Raw genomic sequence first — 18712 nt, forward strand, 5'->3', positions numbered from 1 at the left:
ATTCATTTTTCCCACTCTAACTTCTCAAATTTGAATATAAAATTTTAGAGATTTAAATCATGTTTCCTTTGAAAGAATAACTACCTAAATAAAAAATTAAAAAAAAAACTCCAATAAGATTTTATTGGGTGAACATCATGAGTGCAAAATAGGAATGACAAAATATGTGACATAAGTTCAGCTATTTGTTCCAATGAAAAATAATCATCAATTCTACTTAGTCTTCCAGATATCAATACAACATTACAACAAATAAGGTAAAAAGTTAAAGCCAAGGCTCCATTTTTCTATCAAAGATGCCCGGTCCATAGGTTGAATGAAACATGTCAACAAGAAGGCGAAATTGCATGAATACAAATAGAATAATGGGAACACCAGCCAAACCAATAATAGGAGCGACGATCCAATATTCTCCACGTAACATAAGTAAAAGAGCAGCAGAAAAGGCTATCATCATAGTTGCAATAGAGAAGAAAAGAGCGAAAAGACCTATAATCATCTTTCTGGGCAAGGATATAAGAAAGTCTTCTTCTGCATAACGTGATGTGAGGATTCCTAAAAACATCAATACTGATGTCGATGAAGAAAATAGCGATAGGGAATCAGTTACTATAAAAAGTTTAAATAGTTTGTCATGCACGAGGATTGGCAAGCCTGTATCTTGATTATTACCACCAGGAATGGTAAATGCTGCCGCAAACATAATGGTAATGATGAGAGCGCCAACCACAGTACAAGAAGTTGCCGTGCCCTTCATCCATTTTTCTCCATCTTTTCTCATTTCTTTGTGGTCTTTCGTAAACAATTGTCTGGCAGTCAAATTATATTTGTTTGAAATTTCCTTATGAGTGAGAGGGCAAATGCGTTCCACCTCCTGCATGCATTTATTAAATAAAAATATGAGGAAAAAATTTCAAGTAGACTATTGCAAAAGAATTAGACATCTATATTCAACAAACCGAGACCATCATCAATCTTTTGGCTTTTTGAATAATGAATTTTGTTGTTTTGATTTTTATACAACCTTATTTTTATTTGAGGGTATTTCTATAAAAGAATATTATTGTATAATTTATCTTATAAAAATGTCATTCATTAAAAATATATGAATGTGCAAAGAATTGTCAAAATAGTTGTATACATATCAGTTTCTTTTTTTCAAATTTGTATTTTATTTCTTGATCAGTTTAATCTGTTTATTAGATTTCCGTATTGAAAATTTGACAACAAGAATTTTAGCTTTCTTATAATAAAGACCTGCTTAGTAGCAATCTTGTGACACCAACAAACATGGAATGCAAAAACAAAGTTATTTTCTATATATAATAAATATAATACTTGCAGAGTGGTTGAAGCTTCTAATTAAGATTATTCCATAATAGAATTCTTAAAATCAAAAGTACCATTGTTTTGAAGTTTAGATTAGTTTGTTGTTCTCCTTTCTCTCTTTGAAAATCTATCTCTAGATTAGTTTAAAGAGTGTATGCAGGTCGAGAGCAAATTAATAAAGCAACAGGGAGAGATGGATGGAGTTGACCTGAAACCATTGAACTTCTCTTTGCATTTGCAAAGCTGCTCCTCTTATGTGATCGATAGGAGTATTTTCTGTTAACATCCCTGCCATATGCAATATGGTATTTCTGGACTTGTCTACCAAATTTAGTACAACATTCTTTTGTTTTAAGCTGTATATAAGGCTAAAGATCCTATGTTGACGATGTAGGACGGCCCAATTGAATATGGTCCTATCATCATGATCACACATCCAGAAAATGTCTGAATTTTCTTTGACCATATGATAAACAAATTCAAAGTTCCCTCTTCTGATAGCTGACTCAATAATCCTTGTAAAATCTAGATTTATTGGGCTTGTAATTGTATTTAAAGTTGGTATCGCTTTACACATACGATACAGAAGTTGTTGGAATTGAGCTCGTACCAACTTCATTTCATATAAGCGCTTGAATCCTATACAATTAATTTGGAAATAACGAAAAATTAATGCATGTGGGTTAATTTATAAGTTGGATGAAACAATAAATGATGATCAAGAAAAACAAATTTCAAAAATGTATATGGATGCAATAATATCATACGTACCCAAGAGGTTCAAGAGACTTGAAGCTAGTTGGCGCCATAGATCAGCTCGCACTGCAAATTAAGTAAAACCAAAACTTGTTCATCGTTATTAATTCCGACAGAAAAACGAAGCCTCCCAAACTTTGATTAACATTAATTAATGTCAGGAGTAAAAAAATTCGAGGGAAAGAAATTAAGTTTAGGCATGCATTAACGCGGCACATATACGTACCGGATCCGATATTTTTTTCTTCACCATGATTTTGAATGTTCAAACGGAATTGATCGGCAGCACGATCTAATGAAATGTGTAGACCTTCCCCCCACCAAAAAACGAAAAAGGCAAATAAAAGCCAAGTAATAATATGGCAGTATTTTTAATCCATATCTTGAAGGAGCAAAATTCAAGCAACATGCATGCACAGTACTATTAAGACTATGATTTCCTCTTAACGCACGTACGTACCTGATCCGGTTGTATTTTCTTGACCATGATTTTGAATGTTCAAACGGAATTGATTGGCAGCACGATCTAAATCTGCTTCTGAAATGTCATGTATACCTTCCCCCACCCAAAAACAAAAAAGGCAAATAAAAGTCAAGTAATAATATATTAAGGCAGTATTTTTAATCTATATCTTGAAGGAGCAAATTATATAAATTTTTATAATCAAGATGAAAACTTTAATTTCAACCTACATAGGTTTTTGTGAAAGTGATAAGGCAGCTCATTTTAGGTATGTTTGAATGAAGTGTTTTGAGATATGTTTCTATCAAGTAGTATGAAAAAGATCTTTCGTAAGGTCTTTTGAATTAATGTTGTTCGGAGGCCGGAGAAGTTTTTGTAAGTTAAAAAAGTTTTTAAAGAAAGCTTGTCTTGATTTTTGTGTTTTATGTTTTAAATCACGAAAAGAATGCCAATGATTAGATGTAAATTATTTAATAATAATAATAATAATAATAATAATATACTTATAATTATTTTCTAATATTTTTACAACTTTGTTGTAATAGGACGGTAGTTTTGTCAAAATTATCTGAAATTGATCAAATACGTTACTATTGTTGATGATGTTGCACTATCATATTAGTTGACTGAGCTGTGAGTTAATGTATAAATATAATTATTTACTCAACTAATTACGTACGTACGAGAGATAGGAAATATAATTATAAAAGATGTATAAAAGAAAGAATTATTTATTTTGAAATTTCATTTTTACGTAAAAAGACCCCAATTTATGGAAAAGCTGCTAAGAGATAAAATAAAAGAGTGTTAGTAGTACTAACAGTGATTGTAGATCCATTGTTTCCAAAACACCATCCCTTTTCCACTCCCGAATGCTTCAGTCGAAACAGCCAATACCTCCAAAGGGAACATATTTGATCGATGGTCCGAGGCAAAAGCCAAAAGAGGACAACGCTCCATTAAATCCAAAGCCATATCTTGCACGATCATCATGTGTTAATGTTTTACCGTACATACGTACGTAAGTGCATATATCCAATTAATTAATCCAATCACCAGAAATTACGGTCAATGAATGGTTATAAGAGAATGCAGTAATAATTTGTTACCTAAATCTCTGTTATAAATACAACTGTTAAGAAGGAAAGGACCCTGATAATCTGCCACCAGATCTTCTAACGGAGTTGGAAAATAGAGATAGCGAGCCAATTCTTTATGTCCCCAGGCCATAGCCAAAGCAACTGGAAGATCATTATCCTTATCTCTAATGCTGACCAAGCTCCTGTTCTTTGTAATCAGACACTCTGCCATCCTCTGATTCCCGCTAATAGTTGTAATATGTAGTGCTGTCTGGCGGCCATTATCTTGTATTGCCAAATTATGTTCTGACATCTTATTGACCAACTCCTGCACTATATATTCCTGATCAGCATCAACAGCAGCGTGAAGAATCGTCCCACCCGGATATGTACCCGTGAAGATTCTTGCTGTCAATGCAGCTGGGTTGTCCTCGAGGAAACCTCTTGTAGTTATCCAATCACCTTTTCGCACAGCCTCGACTAAGACCGCATAATCATTCTCCCTCTCTGGCCCTGCCATGCATATATATACATGATAACTGATATGATTTTTAATCTCCAGTTTTCATATTATACATAGAATTATGAAATTAATTAAACGAAATAACTCCGACACCACTACATACTTTCCAACAAACTACTACGTACATAATGATATCATCTTCTTTATGCATCATTTGTATGCATGTGTCGATTTTGTATCCATGTATTTTATATATTAATGCAATTTATATTATAACTAGTAAATTTGATGAATAATGTTAAGTACAAGTCTCAGATAGCAAGTACAACATAGGCCTTTCGTTAAAAATAGATCTCACTAAAAAAAAAAAAGTTTTCATTATACTTTTTTAATGTGTGGTCCACTTTTTACAAAAGTATTTTGCTGTGACTTATATATTAGGACTTGAACTGGTCATTTCTCAAAGTTGATAGTATCACTTTTTTCATGGATTAGGCTTTTAATCGATTGTTTGTCAGTATAAAATAGCCCAAATAATTAGCCACAGGCAAAGCCCATAAGTTTGTTTATGTTCTCAGAAGATGCAACCCAACGAACTGAGTGTTCGATGTGGGCTCTGTTCCGGCCATTCTCGTACAACTTACCACTCACAAATATTCAAACCCAATAAGATCTTTTAATCAAATCCCTATTAATTTTTAACGTATTATTATTTTGAGGAAAAATCACAGATTACCCCTGAAATTCACTTATTTTGCAAAATAACAATAAAGTTAGAGAAATGATATTTGCAGTTATACAGTGCACAGACGTCATGTACTCATTTTAAAAAAAGTAAGTTAATATGAAACCTATATGAAAAAATTAAGTTTTTTAATGGTAGACCCAACTTTTTTTTAAAAAGAGTGCACGACACTTGCAACCTATGACTGTATCTAACATTACTCATAAATCTAATCACCAACCAATTTATCACTTCACCTCCAAATTATATAAGTAATTTAAACCCTTGTTTATTCTAAAAGATTGGATCTTAATGGGAGAAGGCAAATTGCAAAAAGGAGAAATTTGAGAGATAAAGTTGGATTAGTAATTTGATGGTCACCTTCTAAAATGAGTACTGGTAGTTTGAGAAGATGATCAAAGTGTAATTTCTCTATCATTTCATTTTACTATCATCTTCTACGTTCAACTTATTTGTGTACTGTGCTTAATTGGTCAATATCCAAATGTGCTTTCCAACAAATACGATCGAGATCCATCCATGAGTTAAGTGAAAAGGATGTTAAACCTAGTCTCCAAATACCTTATCTTTATCTATTTACTTATTTTGTAGTTGATTCTTTCTATTTGTAAGCTAGTGTGGAGTATACATAATTGAGGTGACAAAATTTAATTTTCAATATTTAAATCTAAAATTTTATTACAAATTAAATCATATCATGTCTAAAATAGCCCGTCTAAAATAAATCATTTGTACTTCTTGTCATGGTGATTTGAATTTCAATTCTCAAGTATAAATGACAAGAGGTACAAGAACTAAGTTACAGGAGCTTTAGATTAGCTTTAGATCAGGTCTCATGAGAAATTCCTAGTTTTCTAGCAATGATAAGCCTATTTTTTTCTTCCAATAATGTTCCCCTAGAGAGAGAGAAAGAGAGACCTGATTTGTGTGCACTTGAAGAGTTTCCTTCATTAATTATGGGATCAACAGCTTCCGCCTGTATTAACTTGTCATGTCCATTACTTGAGATGTTTGATGAGTTAGAACGACCTTGGTTATCTGAAGAGTTTTCACTCTCAACTTGCTGATTAGCTCCGGTCCCTCTTGGCATGTCCTGTCCACTAATTGAGATATTTGATGAGCAAGAGTGTCCTTGCTCAACAATATTGTAGAAAACCCACCGCATTTCTACGAACATTTCAGCCAATGTTTCCCAAGCAATTTTTGCAAAACTAATTTTATTGATTTGAGAAAGTATGTCCATATCACATGAACTTTGGATTGCGTGTAATGCCACATCATTCATCTTTTTCCATGCCTCAAATTCAACCACATCATCAACTGGTTTGGGAGGTTCCGAGCTTGTTTCAACAATGTCCCAAAGACCTTCAGCCAACAGATTATTTTTCATCTTGATGCTCCAATCCGCATAATTATCATTTGTAAGAAGTTCGAGTGGAAAAGTGTTTGTTTCCATATTATCTGTCAAGTTATGATTCACGAAGTACATATATTAGTTGAAACTCGTAATAGAAATAGATATTAATAATGTGATATATCTCAATTTTTGAAATCAAGAATTTAATATTATTATTTCTCAGGAATACATTTTCAATCTTGACTTTGAAAAATGATTTTTAATTTCTTCTACTAAGTGCATGTTAGGGATTGGGTTAACATGTTTTGGATTGCGTAGTAGAGCTTTTAATTGCAGAGCTTAACTAAAATCCTTATTAGTGAAAATGAAGTTGTTTACTTTTTGGCAGCAAACATGATGTATCTAAAGTTTTTTAAATATTAGTTGAGTCGATTTTTAAAATTATGTGCTGGTCAGAGAATACTTTTAAACGATGGAGGCATGTCAATATATTGTATGTCAAAATTATGCGTTACCGTATCAGACCCAATGCCCATTAAGGTAGATTTCACAAATTATGTTATTTTCCAAATTAATTTAGGTGTCAAATTTTGTACAGAAATTCTAAGGATCTCAATATATATAGCTAGTTACCATTGTTTATATATATATATATATATATATATATTGTATTTGTATTTGTGTGTGTTGATTTGAATGGTTGTTAGGTGGTAAAAAGAGTTTGAAATCTTTAAGACTAGGGCTCAACCGCTGCTGCTAACGATTTCAAATGGAATTCTTCAAAAAAGAACAATTTCATTCGGAAAAGCCTCATGCAAAAACACGAGTTTGCTCTCTGTTTGATTTGATACAATCTCGTTTATGTTTAGAAAACATTTTATCTCATCTCATTTAATCATTATAATTTTCTCAATTTCTAATATAAAATAAAATAAACAATTCAACTTTTTCAAATTCTAAAACAAAAATAATATTAACAAAATATATTATAACAATATTTTATTCAACTTTTTAACTTTAATCTCAATTCATCTCATCTTATCTCATCCCATCTACAAAAATAAACGGTACGTTACGTGATATAATTTGATTTGAAATATAAAATATAAAATTTAAATTTTATTAATGAAATATTAAAATTGAGGAGTAGTTTTGATTCAGAGATGAATTAAGATGGATTAAGATGATTTGTAAATAGTTGAATAAAAGTTGAATTATTTATTATATTTTGTGTAGAAATTTGAGAAAGTTATTTTATGATTTGAAAAAATTAAATTATTTATTATATTTTACGTAAAAATTTAAAAAAATTATAATGATAAAATAAAATGAATTGAGATAAATCTTGAATGCAAACGACACCTTATATAATATAAAATAGTATAAACATTATCTAGTTCAATTGTAGATTTCTTCTATTGGCGGACATCACTATCCCGGATAATAAAATAAACATTATCACATCAATCAACGTGATTGCTGATAATAAAATCGATGAAGAATAGTATTACTATTAATCTCCAGGTCTAAATATATATATAAATAATTGTGTAAATATAATATTTTTAGTTATTAAATAAAAAAATAAAATCCGGGCCCCTTGGTAGTAACATCTGACTTTAAAATCTCAGATCGGTCTTAAACTGAATAATTTTGAATTTATTTTTATCGAGTGTTGCTATGAATAATTTAGGTGGTAAAGCCAGGCTTCTGATTAGCAGTACAATAAGTTTGAAATCTTTTAAGGCTCCGTTGGTGGATAACTGGATATAAAAACATTCACGATTCATCCCATCTCATTTCATTTTATCATAATTTTTTTAAATTTTAATATAAAATATATTAAAAAAATATTTTTAAAATATTTTATTTAACTTATTTAAATCATCCTATTTTATCTTATTTCAACTCACTATTCAAATCTTACTTAGTGAGGCTCGATAAAAAAATCGAAAAGTGAAAAAATCTATTAATTGAATTGTTTTCTTTCACAAATTTATTTATTTTTAATAATTTTATGAGGGTCATGTCATCCGGTTATACATCAATATTAATTTTAGCACCAATTTTATTAATGAGAGATTTATGAGAGGTTTGGATTCAAAACTCACCTTAACTTATCTTATCTTATCATTACAATTTTTTCAAATTTCAAAACAACTTTCTTAAATTTTCATACAAAATATAATAAATAATTCAACTTTTATTCTACTATTCACAAATCATCTCAACTCATCTATGAATCCAAACCTCTTAAATAAAAATTAAAAGTTAAATGAAATATTATTAAATATTATTTTTTAATATTATTATTATTTAAAAATTTAAAAAATTAAATTATTTATTATATTTTGTGTAAAAATTTAAAAAATTTATAATAATTAAATAAGATGAATTGAAATGAAATTAAAGATGTTTTTTTCTAGAGTAAAATCAAGAATTTTAACAACTTTAACTCTTAAAAATTACTCACAGATAAATATTGTAGGCAAGTCGGAGTGAAAATGATACCAACAAAGTGAGCAGAAGACCAATCCCACTTTTACGAATGGGAAGTTCTAAAATTATAAATAGATTTTATTAAAAAATAAATTTATAAATTGATATAATTTTATATAATATTTAGATTTATTTTATAATAAAAATAATTTTATTATCTAACATATCTTATCAAACTATTTATTAATTTACATTTTTACAATTTTATTTTTACCGCATTTCTATAATGAAAAGCACTAAGCATTGGGTAAGATCTACTCCTCAAATAATAGAGCAAGGGACTCCAAGTGTCGTGCATCTAAGGAACCATGAGTGGCTCACATATATGTGATCAAGGCTTTAGACACATAGATGACACGTGAAATTCATAATTTTTCAAAATTTTCATAGTTTCATTTTTAAATATTACTCAAATATAAAATATATTTTAATTTTAAATTTTCAACTTTTTTATCAAATCATATTATCAAATCAATATTCAAACACAAAAACTAATAAAATTTTTAAAAATAAAAATCAATACAATTTTTCTCACTATAAAACAAAAATACTATTAAAATATTATATTCAAATAATTTTTAAATTTATAATGTTTTTATTTAATTTTTTCTCTATATTTTTTAAAATCCAATCAACATCTTTAACTTAAAACATTTTACTATTTTATGTACAAAGTTATGAGATATCTATATTTGTGAATACCCAATAAGTGTTGAGAAAGTTTATGAATAGTTATGAATATAGATTAATGAGTAGGTTTGTGGATCCTATTGAGAATATTTTGAATTGTTTGGATGTATAAAGTATATTGATTTGTTGACTTTTGAATAAGTAGTTGAAAAATATGTGAGTCCCATCAATAATTAAATTTTTTTAATGATAAATAAATAATTATTTTATTTATATATAATAGTAATTTTTTTTTTCTTTCCACACTTTCCAGCATATAACTGTTTATTTATATATAATAGTGATAAATATTATAAGGGTTTTTTTTTTCCTTTCCTCACTTTCTCTCTCTCTCTCCTCTGGCTCGATTCCTTCAGCCCAACCCGGTACTGCTGTGCACCGCCCAGCCTCGCCGCCACCATCGGCGACTCCCCTTCACACCAGCGACCAACCCAGCCACCACCGATCTCCCCCATGCGCAGCTCTCTCTCTCCCCTGCAGTAACCCAATTGAAATGGGTTTTACCCATTTCTCTCCACTTGCGCTGCCATACGTGGCCACCCAGCCTCACCGCCACCACTGGTGACTCCCCCTCACACCAGTGACCAAGCCAGCCACCACCGATCTCCCCTGCAGTAACCCAACCGAAATGAGTTTCACTCATTTCTCTCCACTTGCGCCGCCGTACGAGACCACCCAAGCCACCGCACCTCCACCACCTTACACCGGCGACCACCTCTTGCAGATCTAGCCACCACGTACCTCCCTCTACCTCTCCATCGCATACTTGCATTCGCACCCGACACAGACTCTCGGCTCATAGTGAAATACAAAGACAAGAGATGTTTGAAAACTACTTCAAACTTATTTGAATGGAAAGCTACTCCCAACTACACAAAACTATCTCAGAGGAGTTGAAATATCTTCGTTACCCAAACACACCTGACATTAATTAGAGAGCACAGACATTTGGTGAATGGGCGGGTGTAAATTCCGGCGGTGGCCTGAGCGTGTGTGTGATGGGGGTGGGTAGATTCGGTAGAATGTAGATATCAGACTTCAGACAAAATAAGAAGAAAAAAAGAGAAAAGGAGGGAGAGAGAGACGAATACTGTACTTCTTCTTATTTTTTCCCGAGTTCCCATTCTACTTGCGTTCTTCCTAAAATGTATGTGCTTTAATTCGGTTCTAAAGCAACAATTAATATGCCGATAATAATTATATAAATGGTGGTGCAAAAACGAATTACTTACCAGCTAGCCTAGCTAGAGGGATGGACAGGACGCTGTCTTCCAAAACTGCTGCCTCTAAAATATTCCACACTGCAGTAGTACCGCTGCCGGTGAAGGATCAATTAGGAAACTAAGATGGTCACTGGTCACTTACCCACCGCAATTTATGGTTATCATGAACAAGCTGCTGTCATTTTATAAAGACCAACTTCCCTGTTACTCTATCGTTTTGTCCTTGCATTAAAATATTCAATTTTAGATTTAATAAATAAAGTTTGGAGCGTGTGTATGATGGTGCCGCCGGCCGGGGAAGTCGCCTACCTTGTTTGATTTTTTCAATATGCATTTACACAATACTGGTACAAAAGAAAATAAAGAAAATTTATAATCAATTTAGATTTTTTGTTTATATTAAAAAAAATTCTCTAAATCTTTTTTATATTAATTAATCACAATCATAACTTCGATTCAATTAAATAAAATAAAATCTATTTTTATACAAAATAATAATAATAATATATCCATCAAGATGAAGAACGAGTTGGTCCCGAAAAAGAATAATTTATTTATTTATTTTTAATTCTTTTTATATATTTTTTAAAAAATAATTCATAATATTATTAAAAAACACTTTTATAATTACTAAATAATTTTTTTTTACATCGGGAAAAATTCTTGAGAAACTTTATCTGGTGATTTAGTTTTTTTTATTATTTTATTAATGTTTATAAATATTTTTTAAAAAAATATCATATCATTAAAAAATATTTCTTTAATCAGTAAATTAAAAAAAAAATTGGGACCCAACATTCGGTAGATGTAACATTTTTGTTTAAAAATGAATAATGATAAAACTTAACTAATATTAAATAATAATAAAAAATGAAACAATATTATAAAAAATTATTTTATAATTCTGGTATGTATTTTTTATTTGTGAGTTGTAAACGGACAGTAAATAATTATCTAATTTGTATATTTGTCTTATATTATTTTATTTAATTATTATAATTTTTAAAAATTTTAAATTATAGACTATTGTTTGGTAGTGTTGGCTTCCGTGCCTTGGACTTCTTTTTATTTTATTAAGGGAGGGGCGGCGAGTTGTTAGGCTTTCCGTAAATCTAATGTAACTGGTAATTAATATATAGCAGGAGATACGTGGTTATATTTTATTAGAAAAATACTTTAATGTAAGAGGGATTTAATTTTATAATTTAATATAATACTTTAAATTATAAAATTACTTTTATTATTATTATATATCATAAAAGATTATATTAGTTTGTGAATTTAATTTTATAAATTATTTCATAGTAACACGTCTTATTTTACTAACTACATTAGAAAAAATAAAACGAAAAAAAACTTATTTTTATGGGACTATTTTACCGAATAGTTTATTTACGGTTATTAGTTATTTTGGTACGTAATTATCCGTGTTTTTTTTCAATGAAAGGGTCGGAACTAGGAACCCTTGCCGTTTTCTAAAGCCATTCAGAAAGATCCATTTTTGATAGGTTATTAAGAAGCATTTGAGCAAATACATTATCGAAGTTGGGCCAATTTTATTTTTATTCCACTTGCTAAGACAATGACACTGTGAGTCACCCCACTTAACCCAAAATGTGCTAAACTAACATCTGGCAAAAACCTTACACTGTATCTCAAAGTTTTAAAATTGATTCGCATGTTTACCAAATAATGTCAGCTAGCATCACTTAGAGCATTAGTATTGATTTCATCAAAATAATGTCAGCTAGCATCACTTATAGCATCACTCTTTTAAATATCACTATCAAAGGGCATTGTTAACCACGCATCAAAATATTTTTAAAAGTCACCCATGAATGTTTTACGGTTGAAATTTAAAATGAAATTATTTTCTAGAGTAAAATCTAGTTAGAATGCAATAAAGAATTTAGCAGCTTTAGCTCTTAAAAATTACTCACTGATAATTGTTGGCAAGCTGGAGTCGACTTGACAAAAGTGAGTTCCGTGAAAGAATGCCAATCCCATTTTTACCGAGGAGAAGTGTACGGTCATAATTTTTTTTCTTTTATAAAAATAAATTTATAAATTAATATGATTTTATATAATATATTATATTTTTTTATAATAAAAATAACTTTATAATTTAATATATTATAAAAAAATTTTGTAAATAAAACATTTGTACAATGAAAAGCAGTAAGCATGGGGTAAGATCTACTCTTCAAATAATAGAGTAAGGGAGTCCAAGTGTCGTGCATGGAAGGAACCATGAGAGGTTCACATATACGTGATTGAGGTTTAGAGAGTAAGATAAAATGAAAATTTTGTGAATAATAATGAAATAGTTTGAATGGAGTATTTCTTAGGATTTGGGAAAAGAGGAAGAAAAAGTTATATAAAAAATATTATAAAGTTAAAATATTTTAAAAATATAGTTTTATAATATTATTTTTATTTGTGAATTTGAAAAAGTTGAAATTATTTTTTATTTGAAAAAGTTGTAATAATTAATTTGAAAATTTTGTATTTGAAGTATGTTTGAGAATAAGATGAGACGAGATGAAATGAGATTAGATAAAAATTTTGTATTTCATCTGAGGCCCCAAACAAGCTTTCTCACAAGATGAAACATGAAATTTTCAAAACTTTTCTTAATTTTATTTTTAAATATTACTTAAATATAAAACATTTTTCAATTTCAAATGATCTTTAACTTTTTTATCTAATCATTACCTAATCATTATCTAGACAAAAAAAATTAATAAAATTTTTACAAATTTCGTAATAAAACACAAAATAATACAACTTTTTCTAACTTTAAAACAAAAATACTATTAAAAAATTATATTCAAATAATTTTTAAATTGATAATATTTTTCCTTAGTTTTTTTTCTATCATTTCTTAAAACTTAATAAAAATCTTAACTTAAACTATTTTATTATTATTTACTATTATTTTTTTCCTGAGTTCCCATTCTATCTGCGTTCATCCTGAAATGTATGTGCTTTAATTGGGTTCTAAGGCAACAATTAATATGCCGTCAATAATTAGGTGTACCGCGTCCATGCATGCATCTTCAGCAAATAATGATGGAAACTAATTATTTATAAATAGTGGTGCAAAAACGAATTACTTACCAGCTAGCCTAGCTAGAGGGATGGACAGGACGTTGTGCTGCCGGTGAAGGATCAATTAATAAGGATGGTCATTGGTCACATACCCACCGCAATTTAAATTGGTACCATGAACAAGCTGCCTGTCATTTTATAAAGACCAACTTCGCTGTTACTCTGTCGTTTTTTCCTTGCTTTTAATTTCCGAACAACTAGTTGTCCAGCTGGCAGCGCGTAATAAAGTTGTGATATGATCTATACACACAGTAATAAAGTTCTGAGTGGCCGTTTTTATTCCGTGTTTATAGAGCCATTAAAACATTCAGTTTTTAAAAAAAGAAAATACTAGTATGATTCTTCTTATTTTGATTATTTATGTGTTTAAGATTTTTTATATAATGATTAAGAACGCGATTATTAATAGATTGCTATGTATTTTTTATTTTTTAAAAATATTTAAATATGTTAAAAAATATATAAAAATAAAAAATTTAATAAAATGAAAATGAAGATTTGTTCTAGCGAGCCCACCCAAACACGTCGTCTCTATGATTTCTTAGTTCGTTGTGATTTCTTCCCTGTGATTTCTTGGTTTTGTGTGAAATCTCATCCTCTTCTGTGATTTCTTTCCACTGATTTTTTAGTTTTTTATTTGAATGTCTCAACGAGAGCCCTTACTCTTGACAGAGTGCACAAATAATGACCACACGCACCTACTTGTCATGCATGACATGACCCAAGAGAGCCATGCCCCATTAAAGACAAGGGAGCAAACAAACGTTCCTGAAATCATAGATGAGGGAGCCACCTCCGTAGAGGTATAAAGGTTGAATTCCATGTTAATTCACTCTCATACTCTCTTATACATGGAAAAACCATCTAAAAGTATAACGAGCTGATTTAGGCATCAAAGATGTTTCATCAATCCCAAATCCTCGTGTTCCTTGCATTGCAAAAAACCAAACGTGATAATCAATATGATACACGTCGTTAAAAATAGGATTGTAAGATTATTGAAAAAGTCTAATAGTAATCGATTATGCGGACTAATATGTACACTCATTCAATATAATTAGTCAAAAAATAGATTTTATTGAAAACAACGCTAATTTAAATTTAAAATATGAAGGCAATAACATTAATATACAGATTGACACGTAAACTTATTTGTACATAGTAAAACTCAAGATTACTACTCTGGACTAGAAAAATCGATCAGACTGATTTTGTATATATTTATATTTTAAATATTTTTTATATATAATATATTATTTTATATAATAGTTATATAAATTAATTATATAATTTTCATTCAAGAAATTATTATTGATTATATTATATAATTAAATTATTTAATATTTATTAATTATATTTAAAATATTAAAAGATCATTTAATTTTTTATTTAATTAATTTTTAATATTAATTTTTCTATAAAATAAAAGAGAGAAAATGTTCATAAAGCTAGTTAACCATAAACCAGACAGATTACACCCTAGTTAACAGTTCTATTGCACTCTATGTTAGACCCAACTTGATGAATTTATGTTTGGACTCAGCCGTTAGATTTTTTAGGTTGCGTTTGAATATTAAATTAAATTGAATTGAATTAAGTTAAGGTGATGAAATATTATTAAAATTTTAATTATTATTTTAAAATTTTAAAAAATTAAAAAATTTATTATATTTTATATTAAAATTTTAAAAATTATAATAATGAATTGAATCGAAGAAAACGAAGGCGTTCAAGTTGCGTCATCAAATCATGACGTATACTGCTGGGAGTTTTTGGGTAGTTTAACCTTTTTTTTCGTACTTTTATTTGTGGTCAGATTTTGAAAGCGATTACTCTCTTAGAGCATTCTCATTGGATTAACTAAAAGTTAAATCTAATGAGAATTTAGTTATTAGGTCATAAAATCTCTCACATTGAATTAGCTATATTCCATTTGGAATATAGCTACAGTAAAGTCTAAACTAATGGAATATAGCTACAGTAAAGTCTAAACTAATTTTTAAATTTGGAACACACTATTCATTCATCAAATCCTTTTTATATTATTTCTTTCTCTCTCATTTTAATATAAATTATTTCTCTCTCCATTTTAAATGACAATTGAAAAAATATAATTAGAATACAATTACTAATTAATATATAATATTATGAATAGTAAAATATGATAAAATAAAATAAATTCATAATTAAAAAAATTAAAAAATTAAAAAATTTTTAAAATTATTAATTATTCATTACTATATAATGAATAAATGAATAATTCAATTTGGAGATTTGATGTGAATAGTCAAACTTAAATTCATTTTATATTATTTTATTGTCATATAATGAAAAAATAGCTATTCCAATATAGAAATTTATGTGAATGTAATAACTAAATGTTAAATTCATCTTACATTCATAAAAAATATACTTTAATTTAGCTAATTAGTGCTCTTACAAGGTCTATTTAATTCTGAGGTGCAGAGTGCAGACTGGTTGGTTGCTATTTAATTCTGACATATTGCTATTTAATTCTGGTATATTTTTGGAATACTGAGCTTGACCTATCGAGTCATGGAAAACGGAAGTACGACTTTTGCCGTGATTTTAAAAATGAAAAATGATAGTCTTTCAAAACTTAATTAATAAATAATAATAAAAACTAAAAAGATGGACAAAATAATATTATAAAAAATTATTTTATAATTCTGATATCTATTTTTTTTTTATTTGTGATTAGTAAACTGATAGTAAATAATTATCTAATTCGTATTTTTGTCTTATCATATTTTATTTAATTATTATAATTTTAAAAAAATTAAAAAATTTTAATTTAAAAAATTATATTTAATTTTTAACTCTCATCTCATCTCACCTCAATTTACTTTCCAAACTTTTTTTTGTAAAGGCACGCTTTTATATTTATGTACGATATTTAGATTGTGTTTAGTTGCAAGAGTTCTTTTGAGTTTAATCTAATTTTAAATTAAATTTATCATTCAAACACTCAACTCTCAAATTATTAAATTTATCTCAATTCAAAACTTCTTCAGACGTGAGATCTATTATCTTTTTCAACTTAACATATTATTTTATGTCAGATCTATAACTTTTTTCAACATTTCAAAAAAAACTTAACTCATTATAACATTAAAACATACTTTAAATTTAATTTAAATAAATCTCCATACTTTAAATTTAATTTAAATAAATCTCATGTAATTTTTTTTACTACTCAACTAATTACTATTCTAAAAAAAATAAAAATTGAACTAGTCAGCTCAGTTTAGCTCAAACGCAGCCTACGTTTGTTTTCATCATGGACCATTCACCATTGTTTGGTAGTGTTGGCTTCCGTACATTAGACTTCTTCCTTTTTTCTTTTAAAAAAAAAGGGAGGGGCGAGTTGTTAGGCTTTCTGTGAGTATAATGTAACTGGTAATTAATAAATAATTTTATAAACTGATACGTCTTGACGTGATCTATCAAATTATAAAATTATTTTTATTATAATATAGATATGATGACTCACATAAAATTACGTCAATTTATAAAATTATTTATATATAATTTCTTGATAAGTGTAGCACTCTTCATATAGCATATAGTAAACCCAACAGATAAGTGACAAATTACTAACCTGTTGGAACATCATTGTTGTGCAGCTTTGGCTTTTCATCGTCCAAAGCACAAAAGTAGAAAAGGATACCTCCTAAATTTTGATACATGGAAAATTTTAATAAATATTATCTTGGCACTAAGGCCTCGGTGTTTGTGAAAAGTAGATGCTCATATTTGAAAACTAGGATTGTTGATTTTTTAAAGTAATCGATGCATATTAATACAGACAAAAAAGGGTATTAAAGATTTTGAGTTTGAGAGTGACCTAGAGAAGTATTACCCTTGTAAAAAGATTTTATAGAAATAAATTTATAAATTGATACGATTTTATGATACATTAAATCTATTTTATAATAAAAATAATTTATCACACAAAATCATTTATAAAGCATTTTTCAAACTTTGATTATCAGTTACTTGGGCGAGAATACAGGCTACATGCCCAATGGGGGGACAAGGGTAGATTATCACTGATCATACATAATGTTCAGTACCATGGATAGCCAGTGTTACAATCCCAATTACTTTTTAGAGAAGTGACATGTTAGCTTTCTTTTTAACAAACATGTTAAAATTACAAACAAGTACCCAAATACCAAGACAAAAAATGGCTCATATATATATATATATATATGCATATATCACTCAAAAAAGTGCATTAAACTTGGTTTATTCACTGCTAGCTGTTGATGATGTTTTTGTCCGTTTTGTTTTTAATAGGATGACATGTTCTTAGGTACATATGTACCCCAAAGTTGGACACAAAATTATGACTTTGGTGTCCTCATTATGAATCCCCAAGGACAATTATAAGACAAGCGTACCAATGACGAGTCCCTCCATCCTCCTCCTCCTCCTCCTCCTGTCACTGTAAAAATCTTGATTCGACTCTTTTTACCTTAGAAAAAGCAGACCCATTTTCTGTCCTTTTTTTTTTTTATTGATTTCAAACCTGGCTGGAACTAACGGTCACTTTTATACCTCTACGGAGGTGGCTCCCTCATCTATTATTTCAGGAACGTTTGTTTGCTCCCTTGTCTTTAATGGGGCATGGCTCTCTTGGGTCATGTCATGCATAACAAGTAGGTGCGTGTGGTCATTATTTGTACACTCTGTCAAGAGTAAGGGTTCTCGTTGAGACATTTAAATAAAAAAGAATAATATTAGATAGAAATTATTATAGTAAAAATTGTTAGATATTACTTAAATATTAAATTGAATTGAATTGAATTAAATTAAGATGATAAAATAATATTAAATTATTAATTATTATTATTATTATTTTAAAATTTTAAAAAATTAAATTATTTATTATATTTAATATTAAAATTTTAAAAAATTATAATAATAAATTAAAACGAAGAAAACGAAAGTCTTTAAGTTGCGTCATCAAA

General features: G+C 28.7%; 1 protein-coding gene across 1 annotated transcript; it reads right to left on the reverse strand.

The window, feature by feature from the left end:
- Positions 1-151: 151 nt before the first annotated feature.
- On the reverse strand, positions 152-13744 carry LOC108996226. The gene is made up of 9 exons (XM_035690279.1): positions 13725-13744; positions 5754-6296; positions 3658-4140; positions 3370-3525; positions 2546-2641; positions 2312-2395; positions 2101-2151; positions 1538-1968; positions 152-874 (listed from the first exon to the last, which is right to left on the reverse strand). Exons 2-9 carry the CDS (start codon positions 6289-6291, stop codon positions 266-268), a joined length of 2448 nt encoding a protein of 815 aa, XP_035546172.1. The 5' UTR covers positions 6292-6296; positions 13725-13744; the 3' UTR covers positions 152-265.
- Between the last annotated feature and the right edge of the window lie 4968 nt (positions 13745-18712).

This window comes from Juglans regia, chromosome 5 (genome assembly GCF_001411555.2).
Source record: "Juglans regia cultivar Chandler chromosome 5, Walnut 2.0, whole genome shotgun sequence".
NCBI classification, from domain to species: domain Eukaryota; kingdom Viridiplantae; phylum Streptophyta; class Magnoliopsida; order Fagales; family Juglandaceae; genus Juglans; species Juglans regia.

Coding starts and splice junctions, on each gene's coding strand:
- LOC108996226 (XM_035690279.1), bottom strand. CDS start 6,291: ATGGAAACAAACACTTTTCCACTCGAACTTCTTACAAATGATAATTAT. Junction 2,152..2,311: donor AGAAAAAAATATCGGATCCG/GTACGTATATGT, acceptor CTTAATTTGCAG/TGCGAGCTGATCTATGGCGC. Junction 875..1,537: donor GAGAAGTTCAATGGTTTCAG/GTCAACTCCATC, acceptor AAATGCATGCAG/GAGGTGGAACGCATTTGCCC.